The sequence below is a fragment of the Phoenix dactylifera genome, unplaced genomic scaffold, assembly GCF_009389715.1.
Source record: "Phoenix dactylifera cultivar Barhee BC4 unplaced genomic scaffold, palm_55x_up_171113_PBpolish2nd_filt_p 001079F, whole genome shotgun sequence".
Lineage (NCBI taxonomy): Eukaryota > Viridiplantae > Streptophyta > Magnoliopsida > Arecales > Arecaceae > Phoenix > Phoenix dactylifera.
Genome location: NW_024068427.1, coordinates 114977 through 136883, shown reverse-complemented (window position 1 = coordinate 136883; position 21907 = coordinate 114977). Strand labels below are relative to the sequence as shown.

At 38.0% G+C, this 21907-nt stretch overlaps 1 protein-coding gene across 1 annotated transcript; it reads left to right on the top strand.

Moving 5' to 3' along the window:
• Positions 1-13959: 13959 nt before the first annotated feature.
• Positions 13960-14706, top strand: LOC120107920 (calmodulin-2/4). Its single transcript, XM_039121444.1, has one exon. The coding sequence runs from the start codon at positions 14016-14018 to the stop codon at positions 14355-14357; it is 342 nt and encodes a 113-aa protein (XP_038977372.1). The 5' UTR covers positions 13960-14015; the 3' UTR covers positions 14358-14706.
• Positions 14707-21907: the final 7201 nt, after the last annotated feature.

Sequence of the window (21907 nt, the reverse complement as noted above, 5' to 3'; positions counted from 1 at the left end):
TGCCATTAGGGTAAAGAAGCCCTCGCCCTAGTCACGGCCTCACGCATCTGTCTGATCATCATCACCAGGAGATTCAGGGGAATGCCCTGAATAACATGCTCCATAATTGCCAAATCTCTCTCAGACACATGGTCGAAGCTCCCGCTATTCGGAAACAGTATTCGACCTATAAAGTTGTGAAGCAATCTCATCTCAGCTGAGAAGAAACTAGCTACCAGATATCAGAATAGTCTATCTCATCTCTCTCCATGATCATCTGTAGAGCTCTAATCCTGTCCTCTGGTCTATCTGGTATGGCACCCTCACATGGAGATGGAGCAGATGTCCTAGGCTCTCCTCAGTAACATGGATCTGAACCCCACGTACCTCGGACACGAGCCCTCCCGCACCGACCCGTAGGAAAGCATAAACTCACGGACTAATCTCGGGTAGGTCTGTAGATCTAGGGAGCAGAGGTACTTCCCATTCCTGTTGGATCCATCTACGCAATCTAAATTCCTCTTGATCCAAAAAGTCAAAATTTATGCGTCTACTTGTTGTGACCGGTCTCCCCGCATACTTGGCAAGCAAAACCGAAGGGGAAGAGGTTGGGGAGGCTCCACACGAGGTCTAGCTTGTGGAGGAACTGCAGGTGACCTTCTAACTTCCTCTTCAACTGTAGATGGGCGTGTTACTCTCTTAGATCGCTTGGCCACGGCTCGTTTGGGTCCAATTTTCACCAAAACCTTCCTTGCAACTTGATCTAACGGCTTGGGAGAGGGTGGAATGAGGTTTTACTGGTGATTGGAGGTGAATGGAGGAGAGGAAATAGGGTTTCTAGAAGTTTAGGAATGAGAATAGCCCCCAAAATGAGCTTTCGGCCGGCCCTAAAAAATGAGGGACCCGCCGTCGAGGCGACCCCAGCTTTTGCTTGGGTCGGCTCGAGTCGGGTCGACCCCAGCTTTTGCTTGGGTCGGCGTGAGTCGGCAGGGCCGGCCCGAGCCCTAGGCGACCGAGGCGGTCGCCTAAGGCCCCGGGCCAATGGAAGGCCTCCGGGAGCAGAAGCTGGCTACGAGTCTTCCCCCGATGGAAGGGAGGTGGAGGGTTTCCTGGCCTGCAGAGGGGCAATTGGGGAAGTTGGGGATAGTAGTTTTGTTTTAGGTGGAGAGAGAGAGAGAGGAGGGATTTGGTTGGCTTGATACACGCCTGAAGCCACTCTTATCTTTCATCCCTTTCTCTTTTTTGGTTTTGGTCTTGGTTTTCCTTCCCTCACAAGTCATTACTCCTGAATCCTGATCCAGCTGGGCCATCAGGAAGAAAGATAGGGGGATTGGAGATGGACTTCTTGGAGGGTGGAGATTCTTTTAATTTTCTCCTCTCGGTTTCTTCTCCCCTCTTGGGTGGTAGAGAGAGAAAAGGAGGGAGGGGGTTGAATGGCTGCTGTGCCGTGATGTTGCAGTTGCAGCTTCGGTGCTCACTTGAAGGGGGAGATGGTCTTTAGCAAAAGAAAAGGAGGGTAGAGAAAGAGGAGGGAGGGGGGTTGAATGGCTGCTGTGCCGTGATGTTGCAGTGGCTGCTTGGGTACTCACTTGAAGGGGAGATGGTAGGATGGGACTTTTATTAATTAGATGGAGTGAATTTCCCATAATGACCCTACTTTCTCTTATAGAGAGGTCCCTTTCTGGACAAATTCTTTGACCGTGAAGCGCCATGGGATGGCCTTTTCCTTGCTCTCGCTTCACATGGTAAACAGTATTGCCAAGAACAGTTTCATGGGCCCTTTTTTTTTAAGTATTTTTTTTAATATTTTTATTCAAAAATTATATTAAACTGAAGAGACTTTTTGTCTACCTTTATTAGATTCATGCATCTTTGTTGAAATAGTGTACTTGACAGCAATCTATTTCCATAACATTTTTTTAAGTATTTTATATTTATTAAAAAAATTTATTATTTAAAAAAAAGAGACCCCATTTACTGAATTCGCCTTAGGCCCCCAGATGTATTGGGCCGCCCTTGTGAGTCGGGTCGACCCCTCTAGGACCTCGGGTCGACCCGAGGTCAGGCCAAAAACAAAATTTTCTTTTTAATGATTTTTTACTCTTCTGATTTTTACCAAATTTTCATAGGTCAATGATATTCATGAGAGGAAGCTCTAAATCAAACATTTTACCAATGTTTCACAGAATTTAGGAGATGAGAGGAGCGTATCATGAAACATTTGACCTTGTTATGCAAAAGGATCATCTATTCCTAATTCTCTCCTAAGCATGCAAAATCTATCTTCACTAAGAGGTTTTGTAAATATATCAGCCAATTGCTTTTCCATGCATACATGTTCAATATTTATATTTCCATTTTGCACATGATCTCTTATGAAGTGATATCTTATTTCAATATGTTTTGCTCTAAAGTGTTGAACTAGATTTTTGGTTAAATTGATTGCACTTGTGTTATCACATTTTATGAAAATCTTATCAAGCTTAATTCCATAATCCTCTAATTGTTGCTTAAGCCATAATACTTGAGCACATCAACTTTCAGCTGCAATGTACTCGGCCTCAGCCATTGATAGTGCAACTAAATTCTGCTTTTTGCTAAACCATGAGACTAGATTAGCACCTAAGGATTGACATGCTCCACTAGTGCTTTTTCTATCTAGTCTGCATCCAGCAAAGTCAGCATCTGAGTATGCAATAAGTTCAAAACAAGAATCTCTAGAGTACCATAATCCTATGCTACTTGTACTTCTTAGATACCTAAGAATTCTTTTAACAGCAGATAAATGTGATTCTTTAGAATTAGACTGATATCTAGCATACATTCCAACACTAAACATAATATCAGGCCTACTAGCAGTAAGATAAAGTAAGGATCCAATCATACCTCTATTAATTTTAGTGTCTATGCTCTTACCTTTTTTATCTTTATCCAACTTACTAGTAGAATTCATCGGAGTTTCCATTTCCTTGTAATTTTCTTTCCCAAACTTCTTGAGGATTTTTCTTGTATATTTAGTTTGGTGAATGAAGATCCCTTTCTTAGTTTGCTTGATCTGGATTTCGAGGAAGAAATTCAGTTCTCCCATCATGCTCATCTCGAACTCACCCTGCATTAACTTAGCAAACTTTTTGCACAAAGAATAGTCAGTAGCACCAAATATTATGTCATCTACATATATTTGCACTACAAGAAGATTTTTATCTTTTCTCTTAATGAATAGTGTTTTATCTACATTTTCTCTATTGAACTTATTATCTAGCAAGAATTTACTCAATCTATCATACCAGGCTCTAGAAGCTTGTTTCAAACTATATAGTGCCTTATGCAATTTAAATACATGTTCTTCAAAACTAGGAGGTTGTTCTACATATACTTCCTTTGTTATGTAACCATTTAGAAAGGCATTTTTACATCCATTTGATATAATTTAAAATCTATAAAACAAACAAATACAAGTAGTAATCTAATAGCTTCTAACCTAGCAACTGGGGCAAAAGTTTTCGCAAAGTCAATTTCTTCTTCTTGATTATAACCTTTAGCCACTAGCCTAGCCTTGTTCCTGGTTACTATTCCATTTTCATCAAGTTTGTTTCTAAAAACCCATTTGGTTCCAATGATGGTTTTGTTTTTAGGTCTTTCAGTTAATGTCCATACATTATTTCTTTTAAATTGATTCAATTCTTCTTGCATAGCATTGATCCAATTTATATCATGTTCCGCTTCTTCATAAGTTTTAGGCTCTATTTGAGATACAAAGGCAAGATAGTTATTAATATTTCTTAGGAAGGATCGAGTTCTTATCCCTTGTGATGGATCACCTATTATTAAATCTTTGGGGTGTCCATGTGCATACCTCCATTCTTTAGGTAGGTCCTGATGCTGTGGTGAACTATGATCATCTTCCTTTTCTTCCTCATCTTTCTTTGATGTATCTTCTTGTTCATGAGTCGGTGTATCATGAATGGTTAACTTCTCAAGCTCGAACGTTTTTGTATCATCATCAAAAACACTTTCTTTCCTAGAGGACTCACTATTAGTTTCATCAAATATAACATTGATTGATTCTTCAACAACCATAGAGCTCTTGTTGAAGACTCTGTATGCCCTGCTAGATGTAGAGTATCCTAAGAAGATACCCTCATCTGACTTGGCATCAAATTTACTTAAATTCTCCTTGCCATTATTTAAAATATAGCATCGACAACCAAAAACTCGAAAATATTTGACAATTGGTTTCTTATTCTTCCAAAGTTCGTAGGGAGTTTTCTTTGTTATTGGACGAATTAAAACACGGTTTAAGATATTGCAGGAGGTGTTTACAGCTTCAGCCCAAAAGTATTTTGGAAGATTTGACTCGCATAGCATAGTGCGAGCCATTTCTACGAAGGTCCTATTCTTCCTTTCAACAACCCCATTTTGTTGAGGCATTCTAGGAGCTAAAAATTGATGAGAAATTTCATTTTCATTACAAAATTCTCAAAGTGTTGATTTTCAAATTCGGTTCCATGATCACTACGAATTGAGATTAAAGTGATGTTCTTTTCAGTTATAACATTTTTGTAATATTTCAAAAGGCTGAAAACGCTTCATTTTTATGTGCAAGGAATGACATCCATGTATATCTTGAAAAATTATTTACAATTACTAGTCCATACTTTTTGCCTTCTAAACTTGCAGTTCTAGTTGGTCCAAATAAATCCATGTGGATGAGCTGTAATGGTCTAGTAGTTGAGACTATGTTCTTAGATTTGAAAGATGACCTTGTTTGTTTACCCAATTGACATGCACTAGAAATTTTATTTTTTTCATAAGTCAATTTTAGTAAACCTTTCACTAACTTCTTTTTGACTAATTTTGAAATTAATTCCATACTAGCATGACCTAGTCTTCGGTGCCATAGTCAACTAGTTTCACTTATCTTATCCTCATTGGCAATTAGGCATAATCCATTCTTCTTGGCTAGATCATCAAGGTCTACAATGTAAATGTTTCCATGCCTATGTCCTATGAGTACTATACTATTGTCTTTGGGACTAGTGATTATACACGCTGAAGACTTGAAAGAGACTTCAAAACTTTTATCACAAAATTGACTTATGCTTAGCAAGTTATGTTTTAGACCATCAACCAACAAAACATAATCGATAAACGTAGATGGAGTGATACGGATTTTACCCTTTCCAATAATGTGACCTTTGCCATTGTCACCAAAGGTTACCACTCCACCATCTTTAGATTCCACGGTGATGAATTGATCCTTATCATCTGTCATATGTCTTGAACAACCACTATCTAGATACCATAGTCGATTCTTCTCATTGGTTGTAAGACATACATGTAAGCAAAATTAAGGATCCATTTTAGGTACCCAAACTATGTTGGGTCCTTTAGGGTTAGTAGTTATCGTTCCTTTTGGAATCCAAATTTTCTTAAATCTTGGTTTGCTTTTTTCATTTAATTTGTTGTTATAGTTAAGTTTTCTAAAATCACATTCATAGGCTTTATGCCCTATTTTGTTACAACAATAACATATTATGTTTTCATTTTTGGATTTAACAAACAAGTTCTTTAGATGTTTTTATTTACTATTTGTTCATAACCTAATCTTGCTTTATTGTAAACGGCTCTTTGACTATCTAAGATCATATTCAATTTTTGTTGAGCTGAGTGTGAATTTATCTACTAAAGATTTATATTTTTCAACATCTCTCTTTAGTTCACTGTTTTCTTTAATTAATTTTTCAGTTTCATGAGTTAATTCCTTACTTAAAGTTTCATGATTATTAGATAGTTTTAATTTTTCTTCCATAAGAGTCTGATTTTCATTCTTTAACATTTGTTTTTGTGAATTAGTTTCTTGTGTTTTTTCATTAGGTCTAGAAAAGCATCATGCAATTCATTTACAGTAAAGTCACAAACTCACAATCAAGTTCAGCATCTACCTGATCGTCGTTTGCCATGTAGCACAATTGAGCTGTATGTTGCTGATCTTTCTCTTCTGAGTTTGATTCCTTACCCTCACTCCATTCAGCCGTGAGAGCTTTTTTCTTGAGTTTCCTTGCCATCCATTTTAATTGTGGACAATCTATTTTGAAGTGCCCGGGCTTATTGCATTCATAACAGATTGGCACTTTTCTTTCCTTTTCTTTGTTCTTACTCTTTTCTTTGTTAGTGCTGCCTTTGGAGAATGGCTTCCTTTTATGAAGTCCTTTCTTATTTCTTATGAATTTTCTGAATTTCTTGGCAAGCATCGCTACTTCTTCTTCATCGTACCCTTCTTCATCATTGGACTCATCTGACTCATGGACTTCAAGGCAATTATCTTCTTTTTCTTGACTTCTTCAGAGTTTTGCTTCATTGTCAGCTCATAGGTCATGAGGGACTCTAGAAGCTCTTCTAGCTGAAATGTATTGAGGTCCTTGGCCTTTTGAATTGCAGTCACCTTGGCCTCCTACATACGCGGTAGAGACCTGAGAATTTTGTGTACCAATTCAGAGTTAGAATAAGATTTGCCTAAGCTTTTGAGACCATTGATTATGTGAATCTTGTAAACATTTCAATTATACTTTCAGAGGATTTCATTTTAAATAGTTCGTATTTGTGTACTAGCATATTTATCTTGGATTCTTTAACTTGATTTTTGCCTTCATGTGTAACCTCTAATCTATCCCAAATTTTCTTAGCTGAATTACATGTTGATATTCTATTAAACTCATTTGCATTAAGTGAGCAATAGAGGACATTCATGGTTTTTGCATTAAGTTGAGCCATCCTCTTATCATTATCATCCCATTCCTTTTGTGGCTTAGGGATGACCATGCCATCTATGCTAATGGTGGGTATGTGTGGTCCTTCGATTATGATTCTCCATATGTCATAGTCTAGTGCTTGTATAAATATTCTCATTCGTGCTTTTCAATACGTGTAATTAGTGCCATTAAATAGGAGTGGTCTATTTGTTGATTGTTCCTCGGATAGAGAGCTACCAATATGAGTTGTCATAATTTTTGGCTCTTGATTGTTATATCAACAATTAATACAAGAGCACCTGCTCTGATACCACTTGTTGCCCAAGATAACAACCTAAGAGGGGGGTAAATTGGGTTTTCCAAGTTTTTAGGACCTTAATTTAGTTGATAGATGTATGAGTAGTTTAGCTTGTGTTAATTATATATGTGCAGTGGAACCAAAAAAAACACAATGCAAACACACAAGAAACATAGTGGTTCGGTGCTCTCCAAAGTACCTACATTCACTCCTAAAGCGTTCCTTTGGGAATTCACTATAATCCTGCGGATTACAGTTGGATTGTTTTGCCGGGCTCACAATCCAAAAATCCTACAATTAGTTTTACGGGATCACCAATAACCGAATCGTTGGTTTTACGGGCTCACCAACAACCTACACCGTTGGTTTTACGGGCTCACCGACAAACCTTACAAAGAATAAGTAGAGAAGAAGTTTAAAGCTCCTAAATGAGCAAGTAATACAATAATGCACTTAAAGAAGAGGTAAAAGAATATTTATCGCTTTTGTAGATTGCTCTTCTCTTCTTTGCCAATATTGCTTCACTTCTTAAGGAGTTGGTGGAGCTCTTGAAGATACTTGAAGACTGCTCAACCACCTTCTTTTAGAATTTGAATGAAACAAATTAATGAAGAACACTTCGACTTTCTTTTCTCTTGAATGCACTCTTGATTTTTGCAAAAGGTTTTTCCCCCTGATGAATAGTGCCTCTTAAATACTTCTTCAACCTCAAATGATCACTTTCTAGCTGTTGGAATAGAGTAACTAGCCATTTCTAGCCGTTGAATACTCAAATTGTACTTTTGCATAACTAGACGTTATGCTATCAGTCGTGCTTTTGCTCGGGTCGACCCGAGTTACTGTTCCACAGATTGGGGTCGGCTCATTCTTCTGGGGTCGACTCAAACTTGGCTGGGGTCGGCCCTTTCAGAAATTTCAGAACCTTGTTTTTCTGACATTTTGGGCTGGGGTCGATTCAACTTTTCTTGGGGTCGACTCAAGCTACAGTGGGGTCGATTCAAGCTTATCTGGAGTCGGCCCTTTCAGGAATTCCAGAGACTTATTTTTTTCTGACTCTTTAGGCTGGGGTCGACTCAACTTTTCTTGGGGTCAACTCGAGCTACAGTGGGGGTCGACTCAAGCTTATCTGTGGCCGGCCCTCTCAGGAATTCCAGAGACTTATTTTTCTAACTCTTTAGGCTCGGGTCGACTCATGCTTTTCTGGGGTCGACTCAACCTGAGGACGACTCATGTTTTCTTGGAGTTGACCCGAGCTCTGTGCCATTTGTGCTAGATTGTGCCAAATTGTGCCAGGGTCGACTCCATTTCTTCTGAGGTCGACTCCAAACCTGTGTCAAGTGTTTCAAGGGTGTGCCGCATTGTGCCAAGACATGCCAAATATATTAGAGTCGACTCCAAACTACATGGGGGTCGACTCTAACCCTGTTTATCTACACTTTAAGGTTAGTTTAGCACATTAAAGCAATAAAAAGATATTCCAATTAATTTAGGATGAATGGCACATTCAAGTTTCATCTCTTTAACTAACAAAAAAGACGGAATTACCCCTTATCAAGAAAACTTCACTATTAATTTTGTCAAAATGAAAATTAGATTCTCTCAAGTTCTTCTAATAGAATTATCTTTGGATGAATTCTTGAAGGTCATTTTGAACATAGTAGATGAGTGTATCATGAATGTATCGAAATTGTAGGATGTATCGAGAATATATCACTTCTCTCTTCCTTGAGTGTCTATTTACTTGATTAAGTTTGTTAATAGCATTGGTACTTCCATATGGCCTTCATGATTTTGTAAACATCAAAATAACATTATGATTCTCAAATAGCTTTTTAGAAGAAGCTCTATTTTGGAGCTTTTCGGAAAAGCACTTTTAGGCCTGGTCGAAAAGCTATTTTTTTGATCAAAATACCCGTGATAAAATATAACAATTATTAAAAATGTCCCTTTAATAATCGTAACCAATTTATCACCTAGCTAGAAAATTTGTTATATTATGAAAAATTACTTTATGCTAATAATTATAATATTTTATATCTTTATTATTGTACTATACTATAAATATAATATTATATTACATTATATCATAATATATTGATATGTTATGTTAAATAATTTAATATTATATTAAATTATTATGCTATAGTATACAATATTATATTACTATATTATAATAATATTATATTACATTACAGTAATATTATATTATATCATATATTTATGTATTGTATGTTATTATGCTCTGTTGAATAATACTATGTAATATTCTTTATAGTTATTTTGTCATGCCAAAAATACTTTTTTAGTTTATTTACCAAACACATGTTAAAGTGGCACAGTACTTTGGAAATGTAGTTACCAAACAGTAAACAGCTTTTTATAAAAGCTCTACTTTAGAAATCTCTACTTCTAAAAACTCTACTTCCAAAAGCTCTACTGCCAACAACTCCCCCAAACAAGGCCTTACTTGGATAATGATTTCACTAAATACATCAATTAATTAGACCACTATAATTGATATATGAAAACAGAAAACTAGAAAAGTAGAAGGATAACTAGGATATCATTGTTAATATTAGTAAGTAAATACCAATTATTTCTCAAAATAGCAATGTTCTTTGTGGAAAATGTTGCATGTTAAGGTTTATGATACTGTTGCATGTTCAACCTTTGAGGAATCTAGCCATCTTAGTTTTGTTGTCCAACATATCACCTTGTGAAATCTTGTGGAGACCCGATGTTCATTAGGATGTTATGAGTCCGACACCTTTGGTCTGATTTTTTATTTGTTGTGTTCAAAAATATTCACGAACTATATTAACCAATCAATTTCTGTAATTTTGATAATCACATGCTGGAGACTTTCCATTTTTTGTGTCATGAAGATTGAAATATGTGAGTGGTCTAAATGGAACATTTAGATCTGGTCAAACCTACGAGCTAAGCTCGACTAAGATTAGAGTTTTAGCTCAAACTGAACCCATTTTGGTAAAAGTTTGGCATAGTCTTGAATAGATTGAAAAAAAAACAAAATCCCAAGTATGGAATCTTGTTCATGAATGATATCATATTGAAAATGTGCATATGCTTTTCATCCTTGGAAATATATATTGGATCTGATGAAATAGGATGAGTTGAAGTGGTAATTCTAGATGTGTAATTACCTGAATATATTAATTATTTCTCTGCTTTTAATTAGCAAAAAGGGATAAACAAGATAAATTTAGACATCGACCAAAAGCTGACTAACCGAAGGTTGTTGAATGATCCATTGGAATTATGAATTAGCAAATCCAGGAACAGATTGCTTTTCTAATATTGCCAAAGTTGGAAATGTATGTGCATCACTTTTTTTAATCAGAAAATGGATCTTCCTATTGATTTTGTTTTTAGTATGTGTGTCAGTTCACACACTGTCTGCTAATTAATGTTTTAGGAGCCTGGCCTTCTTAAATCCACTATCTCACATGTCTTGTGGAATTTTGAGTGCCCCAACATATAATATGATGTACTAAGTGCCCTAATCTATAATATGATGTATGAGTGCCCTAGATATGTAACATGTCTTGTGGAATTTTAAGCTAACTGAATGGACTGCTTTCCTAATATTTCCAAAGTTTGAAATGTATGTGCATCACATTCTTTAATTAGAAAATGGGTCTTCCAGTTGATTTTATTTTTAGAGTAAATTACAAACCCCCTTGAGATTAGTGGAAAATTACACTTACATCCAATAGTTTGAAAAACTTATGCTTACCTCTGAGGTTTATTTTTATCTAACACTCTAACCCATAACTTAACAGGACGCTAGTCAAATCATTAACCTTAAATAGGACCCAAATACCACATTAAAAAAATTTCAAAAATGACCAAAATAATTTTAAGTGACATAACAAATACCCAAGGATATAAGAAAATGTGTGTATCCTTCTTTCCACCTAAAGGCAATTTTGATTTTTCACATGAGGTAAATAATTTTACTAACGCCGTTAATTTAAGTGGGTGTAAGTGTAGATTTTACAAACTATTGGGTATATGTGTAATGAACGTAAACCTCAAGGAGGTTTTTGTAATTTACTCTTATTTTTAATATGTGTGTTAGTTCACTGTTTCTATTAGTTAATGTTTTAGAGCGTGGCCATCTTAAACTCACTATCTAACATGTCTTGTGGAACTTTGAGTGCCGTAATGTATAATATGATGTAACGAGTTCACATCTTTGGTCTGTTTTCTTATTTTTGATGTATAGAGTTGTATTAGGACTGTTTAAGAAAACCAAAGCTCCTATTGGTCCCAGACCAACATGGGTGTATATGCTTACAGGCTGATGTCAGTGACGATCACATTTCTTAGCTGTTAGGCTTTGTAGCAGCTCGCTACACCCACACCCCCCCCACCCCCGCCCCGCCCCTACAGCGCCGTGTACGTGTGTTTTAATTTCATGGCCATTGCCATTTCTGTCTTCCTATATTTTGTTCTATGTATTGCGTAGGAAATCTGAAATGGCTTGAGAGGAGCAGTGAATAAGTGGATGAGAATCAAATTTTTAATAGGCAATGGCATGATTCTGATTCTGCAGGAGACAAGGGAGGTAGCAGCATACAAGTTTGGCTAGTCCTTCATATAAAAAGACAGTCATTTTGAAAAGCATGCATTCTCAAAATTTGCAAAAAAAATTCAGAATACTGCTATTGCAAGAAACTCTCATAGTGCCCCCCTTCTTTTTGAATTGCTTTTCAATGAAGGATGAACTAATTCTGTTTACGGATTTATCGATTATTGAGCACTAATCAGTACTTTTATCTGTTCTATAGAATTGCTAGTGCAAGAAATATAGAAAAGCAAGCCATAGGATCAACGATCAGGTAGTTGTCCTTGTCAGATCAGAAAGCAAGGAACAATTGCAAACATCTGACAACTAAATGCTTCTTCTGAATTAAGGTTTGAGTATGCATGTGCAAAGTTCACATTTAGTGGGTCATGATTGACCAATTGAAAATCTAAGTATTAAAGCAACATGATGTAATATATCATAAAATGACCGATTCCGACTTGACATGTTCCCACCATGTCATGTGAAGGTATCATTGTGATTTGATTTTTGTGCACTTTGTTAAGGTAGCTCAAAGATCAAGCAGAAAATTTTAGGCCAACTGTTGCTGTTATGTATGAATACAGTGTGCATTATATAACATGTAATGGATGTTGGATGTAGAGTATGTGAGATCAGTGGACTAGAATTTTTACCAATATACCTTCATACATTTGATGGATGTTGCTTAAACACTAGATGATTGGTTTAGGATAACATGAGCTTCTGCAAGGAGAAGTAAGTGATTTATGACAAGACAGTCAGCTGCACCAATTCCAGCTTTGGTGTTAGCTGATTGCCAAGGTATTGTGAGAATGCCAGGATGGTATTTTCCTAGATTTCTTTACAAGAAGTTTCACAATGATAGCTTTTTCCAATGGAAATTGTTTTTAGGCTTTTTTTGTTTGCATTCTATCGAATCAGAACTAGAGAGGGAGAGAGAGAGTGAGGCTGTCCTCCTGCCTATCAATCTTCTACATCCTAGGTCTCCTCATTCCGTCATCTGGCTTTGGAGTTGATCCCCATCCCATCTTTCAGAAGAAGACAACTTGTGACCCAGCTATCTCTCGCTAGGGTAGGGTGTTCAATTGCTTCAGTCGTTGGGGATTTTTTTGAGGAAAAGTTTGGTCTTCATGGTCTGCCCTCATCCGATCTGGGTAGCACCACTCTTGGTCATTTTCCTTCTTTCATTTTGAAGCAGATTTTTTTTTTGCTCTTTGGTGCAACTTTCAGACTTTTCGATCTAACTTGCAGTGTTAGGTAGTAGAAGTGAAGTGTTTTACTGCTTGGTTGTGAATCATTGTAGCTTTTACTCGTTTGATGGCTTTCTTGCTTGAGAAAGGATAAGTAAGATATATATTTTGGAAAGAGCTGCCTGAAGTCCCGAACTCGGTTTGGATATTCGTTTGATGATTGTATGCATGTTATTTATTGTTTGATCAATGAAGTCCTTGTCATCGCACTTTCTCGTTCTGCTTCATTGGACTTTGGATGCCCAGTGTCGGCCTTTTTGAGTAGTGGTTGGCATTTGCGGTAGAAATTTTTGTATAGGCTCTAATTATTTATGGCTGGTCCTATTCAGGCATTCATGCCTTGGGGCTTTGTGCATCGTTCAATATATGTTATTGCAAGTTGAAAAGCAATTTGTAGTTTGTGGGTCTTTACCTGAAAAAACGCCTTTGTAGTTGCAATCTCTCAGCTATTATTTCTGAATGAGTCAGGCCATAACAGTTAATGAAATTAAGTCACCGTTTAGCTGTAGCTTGTGAGTAGTTTTAAGTTGCAAACAGGGTCCCTGCAATCCCGCAACTGAGAGGGGCATCTCTTGCTAGAATTCACAATATTCTTCAGCTAAGTATTTATCTTGTTTCAGAGATGTTAGTACATCTCCAGAAGTAGTATTCATGGTGGGCTTTGTTATAACAGAACCTTTCTTAGGAGGTTTTAAGGGGTCCATGATGTATAAGCAAGTTTTCTTTTTATGAAAGATTATGATACCTATAATACGAAATAGTGAATTGCCGACATTGGAGGTGAATTCTTGCTGTTCAATCTTGTATATTCTTGCTAAAAGATGGATTTGTGAATTCGGTGTTATTTTAAACATGTTCTGTCTATGTTTCAGTTGTGCTAGATTTGCAATCATTAGTTTGTTAATATGGTAGGTGATGCTCTAACCCCAAAGCATTATGGATTGCTTTGGAGATAGAACACAAGGTTGCAGTTTTTGTTTTTAATTGTTTAACTGAATGATATAGTGGATGCCGATAAGCAGCTAGCAGGTGCTGAATCTGCTTGTGTCAAACTTTGTTAGGAAAATAAAATCTTAGAAGTGCAGTTTGTTTTGGGTGAAATTTGAACAGGTTGCATCACGACTAAGGAGTTGGGAACTGTGATGCGGTCACTGGGGCAGAATCCAACTGAGGCAGAGTTGCAGGACATGATAAATGAGGTTGATGCTGATGGCAATGGAACTATTGACTTCCCAGAATTCCTCAACCTGATGGCCCGTAAGATGAAGGATACTGACTCAGAGGAGGAACTCAAGGAGGCCTTCCGAGTGTTTGACAAGGATCAGAATGGCTTCATCTCAGCTGCTGAGCTCCGCCATGTCATGACCAACCTTGGTGAGAAGCTGACAGATGAGGAGGTTGACGAGATGATCCGTGAGGCTGATGTTGATGGTGACGGCCAGATCAACTATGAGGAATTTGTCAAAGTCATGATGGCCAAGTGACCTCTCTGACATGAAAAATATGAGGAAATATCACGGAAGATATGCAGTAAAATGGGATCCCATTCCCTCTTATGCAGGTAGTTTATCTGGATAGCTTTAGTTGTGAAACAAAACAGGGATGCCTGTTGCTCTCTCTTCTTTTGTGTCTTGTGTGGTACTGTTCATTGTACTATTCATCCATGGTTCTGTGATTTTGTCCTGTCTGTTTCAATCTGAGTGTTTTGGTTTTGCTTGAATCAATATGTAGTCCTATTTCTGCATCACCCTTTTCCCAACTTCTGCAAACTGGAACAATGAAGTCATCCTCTTTCTTGACCTTTTTCTATTAAATTGATATTTTATTCTGTCATGATTACCTTGTAGCTGTTTTTTTTATCTCATTCTGATACTTGAAAGTGCTGTTGTTATTTGGTGCTTTGGTACTTCTAGTAATCAGGTATATGCCTTGTCTTGGAAGTGTCAAGACAGTTGGCGTTCCTTTTTGTGTTAATGTAAATCTCATGTGATGACTGGGCGCTTCTAGTTGCAGTAGAGGCAAAGACAAGCTGTTACCTGGATCATTGGGTACTGAGTGGTTTTTATTTTTATTATGTTGAAGTGCAATCTGTAATAGTTCCATGGTATCTAAGTTGGTGCTCTCCTGAGGTCAAATCTGTAGTTGGTGCAAGCCGATGACAGGGTCTTATCAAAAGTTAAACTGGATCATTTATTGTTCTGGTTACTCCAATATTGATGGTCTTAATGGTGTCTGGGTTACGAAAGTCTTGAGTGTTTCGAACATGTTGATTTGAACAGAAATATCTAACTGTTTTGGTGGCTGGTGTGTGACAGTTACATTCTGTTTGTCGTATATCAGTCACAAGGCTGTGTCTAACTCTTTTAAACATTTAGCAGCTCTGGTTTTTGGGTCTATGGGTCTGGTTTCAGTTCTATCTTGGGCCAACATTCGTTAGCCAAGAGAAACGGTGAGGTTATGGAGGCCAGACACGGTATCTTGGGAGACTTGGCGTCGCACGAAAGGAGGAATATTCTGGAAGGGTGATGTGATCGGTAGAGTATGCCATCTGTCCAAATTCTAGGGGTGAGGGGAGCATGTGATTACTTGCAGTTGAGATTAAGAGTGATGATTTCATTAAAAAAAGATTAAGAGTAATCAGGTGTGTGGATAATTTGGATGCATGATGTGAAAGAAATCTCATAATCCAAGGTAAGGTATGCCCAACCTGAAGATGGTGCGCAAATAGACAATGACATTACGATGACTACCATGTGATCAAGGATAAGAAGAATTAGGGGTGCAAATAGGTTGGGTCGGACCGGATCAATTCCATTTCTTGTTTGTGTCTTAATATTGGACCCAAACCCAATCAAATGGAAGATTGGGTCGAGTCGGGTCTACGGCTAAAATTATTGATCCAATGGGTCATTCGGGTCGGATCAGGTCCCTATATAACTCGGTCCCAATCCAAAAAAATCAGGTCCGGGTCGGCTCTGGGTTGGGTCTGGGTCGGCTCCGTGTACTTATTATTCTTTGTGCTTGGTTTCTTTTACAATGAGTGAAAATTACAAAAAGTAGGTTATGTATGACTATACAAAAGAAAGTGTCTTTTTTTTTTTTTGCTACAATGGATAACACATACAATTCTAGTATGAGTACATCCAAAAAAGTCAAAATGTAATAAGTGACGGAGCGCTCTAGGCAGCTCCCCCTCACCAGTCCAAAGAACTCTAGTAGGATGGTTAGCCACAAAAGAAGCCACCTAGTTTGTAGCTCCATACCACCACTCTAGAGTCTGAGCCTCTGATCACAAAATTCTCTCTATGACGAACCTTGGTGTAGGACTGCTCTCTCCAAAAATTCAAGCATTTTTGGCCAGCCAAATATGGTAAGCAATATACGTTGCCCTGATGGCCATATACCGGGTCTGAGGTGTGTCAGATTGGGTGAAGAAGTCAGACTAGCACAGAGCATCTAGCAGGATATCAACAAGCCTCCACACCCTTATGGCTCGATCGCACTAAAATAGAAGGTGGCCATGATCTTGATGGAAACCAGGATGCAGCCACCAAACAACCTAAGGAGGGACTATCCAAGGCCGTGGGAAGCAAGGAGCAATGTATGGAGCATTCTGGTCCGATACATCTTGATGATCCATTACAAACTGGTGGAGGACCAATCACTCGGTCCAAAGCTAAAAGAATGAAGGAAGCACTTAATGGGCTGATTGAGGAAGCTTGGAACCAGCAAGAGGCTATTGGAGTGGATTTGGACGTGAAGATAGCTTGTGGACTAGTCAACATGATCCATGCAATTATTAGGCCAAATTAGATGCTTACTTGGTGGAAATATTGCTGGAGTTTTCAGATTTAGTTTTATGTTGCTGAATTTCTAAAGGCTAGTGGAGCTTCATTAATGTTCTAGGAAATTGTCTTCATTAATTTCCTAGGAGATTGAACTTTGACTAGTGAAGTTTCATTAATGTTCTAGGAAACTGTCTTCATTAATTTCCTAGGAGACTGAACTATGACTAGTGGAGTTATTATTGTTCTAGGGATTAGACTTTAATTAAAGGCTGGTAGGTTTCCCTTTGGGCTATAAAAGGGGTGTTCCTTATGTAAACAGGCAGATCTCAATTGGAATGAAAATTGTGAGGTTATTCACTTCTTTGGTTCTTTATTGAACTTAGAACTTATCAAGGCAACCCTTGTGGCGTTCAAGTGACTTATCATCCTGATCTTATTAGGGTGTGGCATCAACAACCTTCTATACCTTTGGTTCATGTTTTGCTAAACATCGGGTCAAGGTTCTATCCCTTCCAAACTGATTTTCAGACTTTCTTGCTTTATTCATCAACTTGTTCGTGGGTTTCTAAGAATCTATCTTACGGGGTTCACATCAGTTGGTATCAGAGCATAGGTCTTCTAAATCAGTTTCTATCCTTGGTACTTCTTATTTTATTTTGGCCTTTTCATCTTCTTCATTGTTGCTTTCCATATTTTCAATTTCTATTCCTTGAAGTTTAAAGTGCCTCTATTGTGCTTTATATAAATAAAAAAAAATCAGAAAAAAAAAATTGTGAGGCAAAAAAAAAAAAAAAATTGTGTGGCTTCGGTTTGGGATTCTAAAACAGATTTGAACTGAAAAAGAAAGTAAGTATTTGACTTGTTATTCTTGATCCTTTTCAATTTTTGTCCACCCTCTAAGTTTCGTGGATAAGTTGTTTATACATCGCAAGGTAATTTCTTTGATTTGAGTTTCTCTAGTTCCTTGAAGAACTAATTTAAGTGAATTGAGAGGTAAAAGGCAAGAGTGAAACACTTGGTGAGTGACATATCATTGGGGTAAAACACCTGGGGGGGGGGAACTTGTGAGGTTTTCTTAACATTCTTGACAGGTTACTACAATGATGTCAAGTGGCGAGGAAGAAAGGACGGCAGAGACACTTGAACAACGAGCTATGCGACAACATTTTGAGCGCATGGAAGTCAGATTTGGTGAAATTTTGGACAGGTTGGAAAGACAAGATGCGAACATTGCTGCGTTGCAAAGGAACCATGCATGTGAAGGTCCTAATGTGCAAAGGCAAGCAAGGCGTCAATTCCAAGTTGAGCATGAGGATGCGAACGATGATGTTTTTGATGAAAGAGCGTCTTATAACATGTCTGACCATGCTAGAGTTGATAGAGGTGGTTGGAGAGGAAGGCGGGTAGATGATGTTGATCGCAGCTTGGGAAACATTAAAATGAAGATTCCTTCATTTCAAGGCAAGAGCAATCCTGAGGCATACTTGGAATGGGAAAAGAAAGGGGAGTTGGTTTTTGATTGCCACAACTATTCTGAAGAAAAAAAGGTAAAACTTGCTGCTGTTGAGTTCACTGACTATGCTATTATTTGGTGGGATCAACTTGTTTTGTCTAGGAGGCGAAATCGTGAGAGACCCATTGACACTTGGGAGGAGATGAAAGCTATCATGAGGAGGAGGTTCATTCCATCCCATTACTATAGGGACTTGTACCAGCGGTTGCAAGGCCTAACTCAAGGGTCCAAAAGTGTGGAAGAGTACCACAAGGAAATGGAGATAGCCATGATTCGGGCTAATGTGGAGGAGGACCGAGAGGCAACCATGGCACGGTTTTTGCAAGGCTTGAATCTAGACATTGCCAATATAGTGGAATTGCAACATTATGTGGAGCTTGAGGACATGGTACACATGGCCATGAAGGTTGAAAGACAACTCAAAAGAAAGGGTTCAACAAGGCATGAACGGAATTTGGGGTCTTCCACTTGGAAATCAAATTGGAGCAAAAAGGATGACAAGGTTGAATCCAAGAGTAAGGCTGAAACTTCCAAAGGCAAGGATGCGGGTTCTAGCTTGGATAAAGGTAAATCTATTTCCCAAACTTCTAGAAATAGAGATATTAAATGTTTTAAGTGCTTGGGAAGGGGACATATTGCATCTCAATGTCCAAATAAAAAAATGATGTTATTAAGGGAAGATGGGGATGTTGAGACAGCAAGTGAATCGGATAAAGATGAAGAGCCCATGCCACCATTGGAGGAGAGTGATGGAGAAGAATATCCGGTTAATGGTGAAACCCTTGTCACCAGGAGAGCTTTGAATGTGCAAGTAAAGGAGGAGGATGATGCACAGCGAGATAACATCTTTCACACCCGTTGTCACATCCAAGACAAGGTATGCAGTATGATAATTGATGGGGGTAGTTGCACTAATGTAGCAAGCACTGTTTTGGTTGAAAAGTTGAACTTACCTACTATTAAGCATCCTAGACCTTATAAGCTTCAATGGTTGAATGATTGTGGAGAAATTAAGGTCAATAAGCAGGTGCTGGTTTCATTTTCCATTGGGAGGTATCATGATGAGGTGCTCTGTGATATAGTGCCAATGCATGCTGGACATATTCTTTTGGGCCGACCTTGGCAATTTGATAGAAAGGTTATGCATGATGGGTTCAAGAATCGGTATTCTTTTGTAATGAATGGCAAACCTATAACTCTTATACCATTAACACCTCGGCAAGTGTATGAGGATCAAAAGAAAATCAAAAGTGATTGTGAGAAAAGAAGTGAGGCCGAGAGGAGTGGTAAAAAGAATGAGAATGAAAATGAAAAAGAGGCTAAAAACAAAAAGAAAGATAAAAAAGAAAAGCCTCAAGAGCAAGAAAAAAAAAAGGAGCTTTTTATGCAAAAGAAAGTGAAGTTAAGAGAGCTCTTTTTTCAAAACAGCCAATGATTATACTTCTGTACAAGGAGGCTTATACTAACGACCTTAACCCTTCTTTGCCTAGTGTTGCTATATCTCTTTTGCAGGAATTTGCTGATGTTTTTCACAATGAGGTTCCCAATGGATTGCCACCACTTAGGGGAATAGAGCATCAAATTGATTTCATCCCTGGTGCATCAATTCCCAACAGGCCACCCTATAGGAGTAACCCCGAGGAGACAAAGGAACTCGAAAGACAAGTTGAGGAGTTGATAGCAAAGGGGCATGTTAGAGAAAGCTTGAGTCCGTGTGCTGTTCCTGTTGTGCTTGTGCCTAAGAAGGATGGAACTTGGCGAATGTGCGTTGATTGTAGGGCTATCAACAAGATTACGGTAAAGTATCGCCACCCCATTCCTAGGTTAGATGATATCTTGATGAATTGCATGGTTCTTGCATCTTTTCTAAGATTGATTTAAAATCCGGTTATCATCAAATTCGCATGCGTGAGGGTGATGAATGGAAAACTGCTTTTAAAACTAAATATGGTTTCTATGAGTGGTTAGTTATGCTTTTTGGGTTAACTAATGCCCCTAGTACGTTCATGAGATTAATGAACCATATCTTGCATGCTTTTATTGGTAAGTTTGTTGTTGTATACTTTGATGATATTCTGATTTATAGCAAAAGCTTAAATGAGCATCTTGATCATTTGCATAAGGTTTTAAGTATTTTGCGAGATGAGAAGTTGTATGCTAACCTCAAAAAATGTTCTTTTTGTACTAGTCAAATTGTATTTCTTGGTTATGTTGTTAGTACTAAGAGAATTGAGGTTGATGAAGAGAAGGTTAAGGCTATCCGTAAGTGGCCTACACCTAAAACCATAACTAACGTACGTAGCTTTCATGGGCTGGCTAGTTTTTATAGAAGGTTCGTTAAGGCTTTTAGCACCCTAGCTGCACCTTTAACTGAAATTGTGAAAAAAAGTGTTGGATTTAGATGGGGAAGTGAACAAGAATCGGCTTTCAATTTGATCAAAGAAAAACTAAGTTCAGCACTATTACTTGCTTTACCTAATTTTGCTAAAACTTTCGAAGTTGAGTGTGATGCTTCAGGTATAGGTATTGGAGCTGTCTTGCTGCAAGAAGGCCGACCCCTCGCCTATTTTAGTGAGAAACTCAATGGGGCAGCTTTGAACTATCCAACTTACGACAAAGAGATGTATGCTTTGGTAAGAGCCTTGGAGACTTGGCAGCATTATTTGTGGCCCAAGGAGTTTGTCATTCATACGGATCATGAATCCTTAAAGCATTTGAAGGGCCAAGGTAAGCTGAACCGACGCCATGCTAAATGGGTGGAGTTCATTGAGTCATTTCCTTATGTGATCAAGTACAAACAAGGTAAGGAAAACGTGGTTGCGGATGCTTTGTCTCGAAGGTACACTTTGATCTCTACTTTGAATACTAAAATGTTAGGATTTGAGTACATTAAAGATTTGTATTCTAATGATTCTGACTTTGGTAATGTGTTTGAAGCTTGTGAACATGCGGCATTTGGAAAATTTTATAGGCATGAGGGATTTCTATTTAGAGAAAATAGATTATGTGTGCCTAATTGTTCTTTGAGAGAGTTATTAGTTTGAGAGGCTCATGGTGGGGGACTAATGGGACACTTTGGTGTGAGGAAAACCTTAGATGTCTTGGTTGAACATTTCTTTTGGCCACACATGAAACGAGATGTAGAGAGGGTTTGTGCGAAGTGCATCACTTGTAAGCAAGCTAAATCTAGATCTTTACCTCATGGATTGTATAAGCCATTGCCAATACCGAGTGAACCTTGGGTAGATATTTCCATGGACTTTGTGTTGGGTTTACCGAGGTCAAAAAGGGGTATGGATTCTGTTTTTGTGGTTGTAGACAGGTTTTCTAAAATGGCACATTTCATTCCATGCCATAAAACTGATGATGCTAACCATATTGCAGATTTGTTCTTTAAAAAGATAGTGCGACTACATGGCGTGCCAAGGAGCATTGTTTCAGATAGAGATGCTAAGTTCTTGAGCTACTTTTGGAAGACTTTGTGGGGTAAGTTAGGCACTAAGCTCATGTTTTCTACAACTTGCCACCCACAAACTGATGGGCAAACCGAGGTAGTTAATAGAACTTTATCTACTTTATTGCGTGCCATCATTCAAAAGAATTTGAAGAATTGGGAAGAGTGTTTGCCACATATTGAATTTGCTTATAATAGATCCGTGCATTCTGCTACTAACTTTTCTCCTTTTGAAATAGTGTATGGGTTTAATCCTTTAACTCCAATGGATTTGTCACC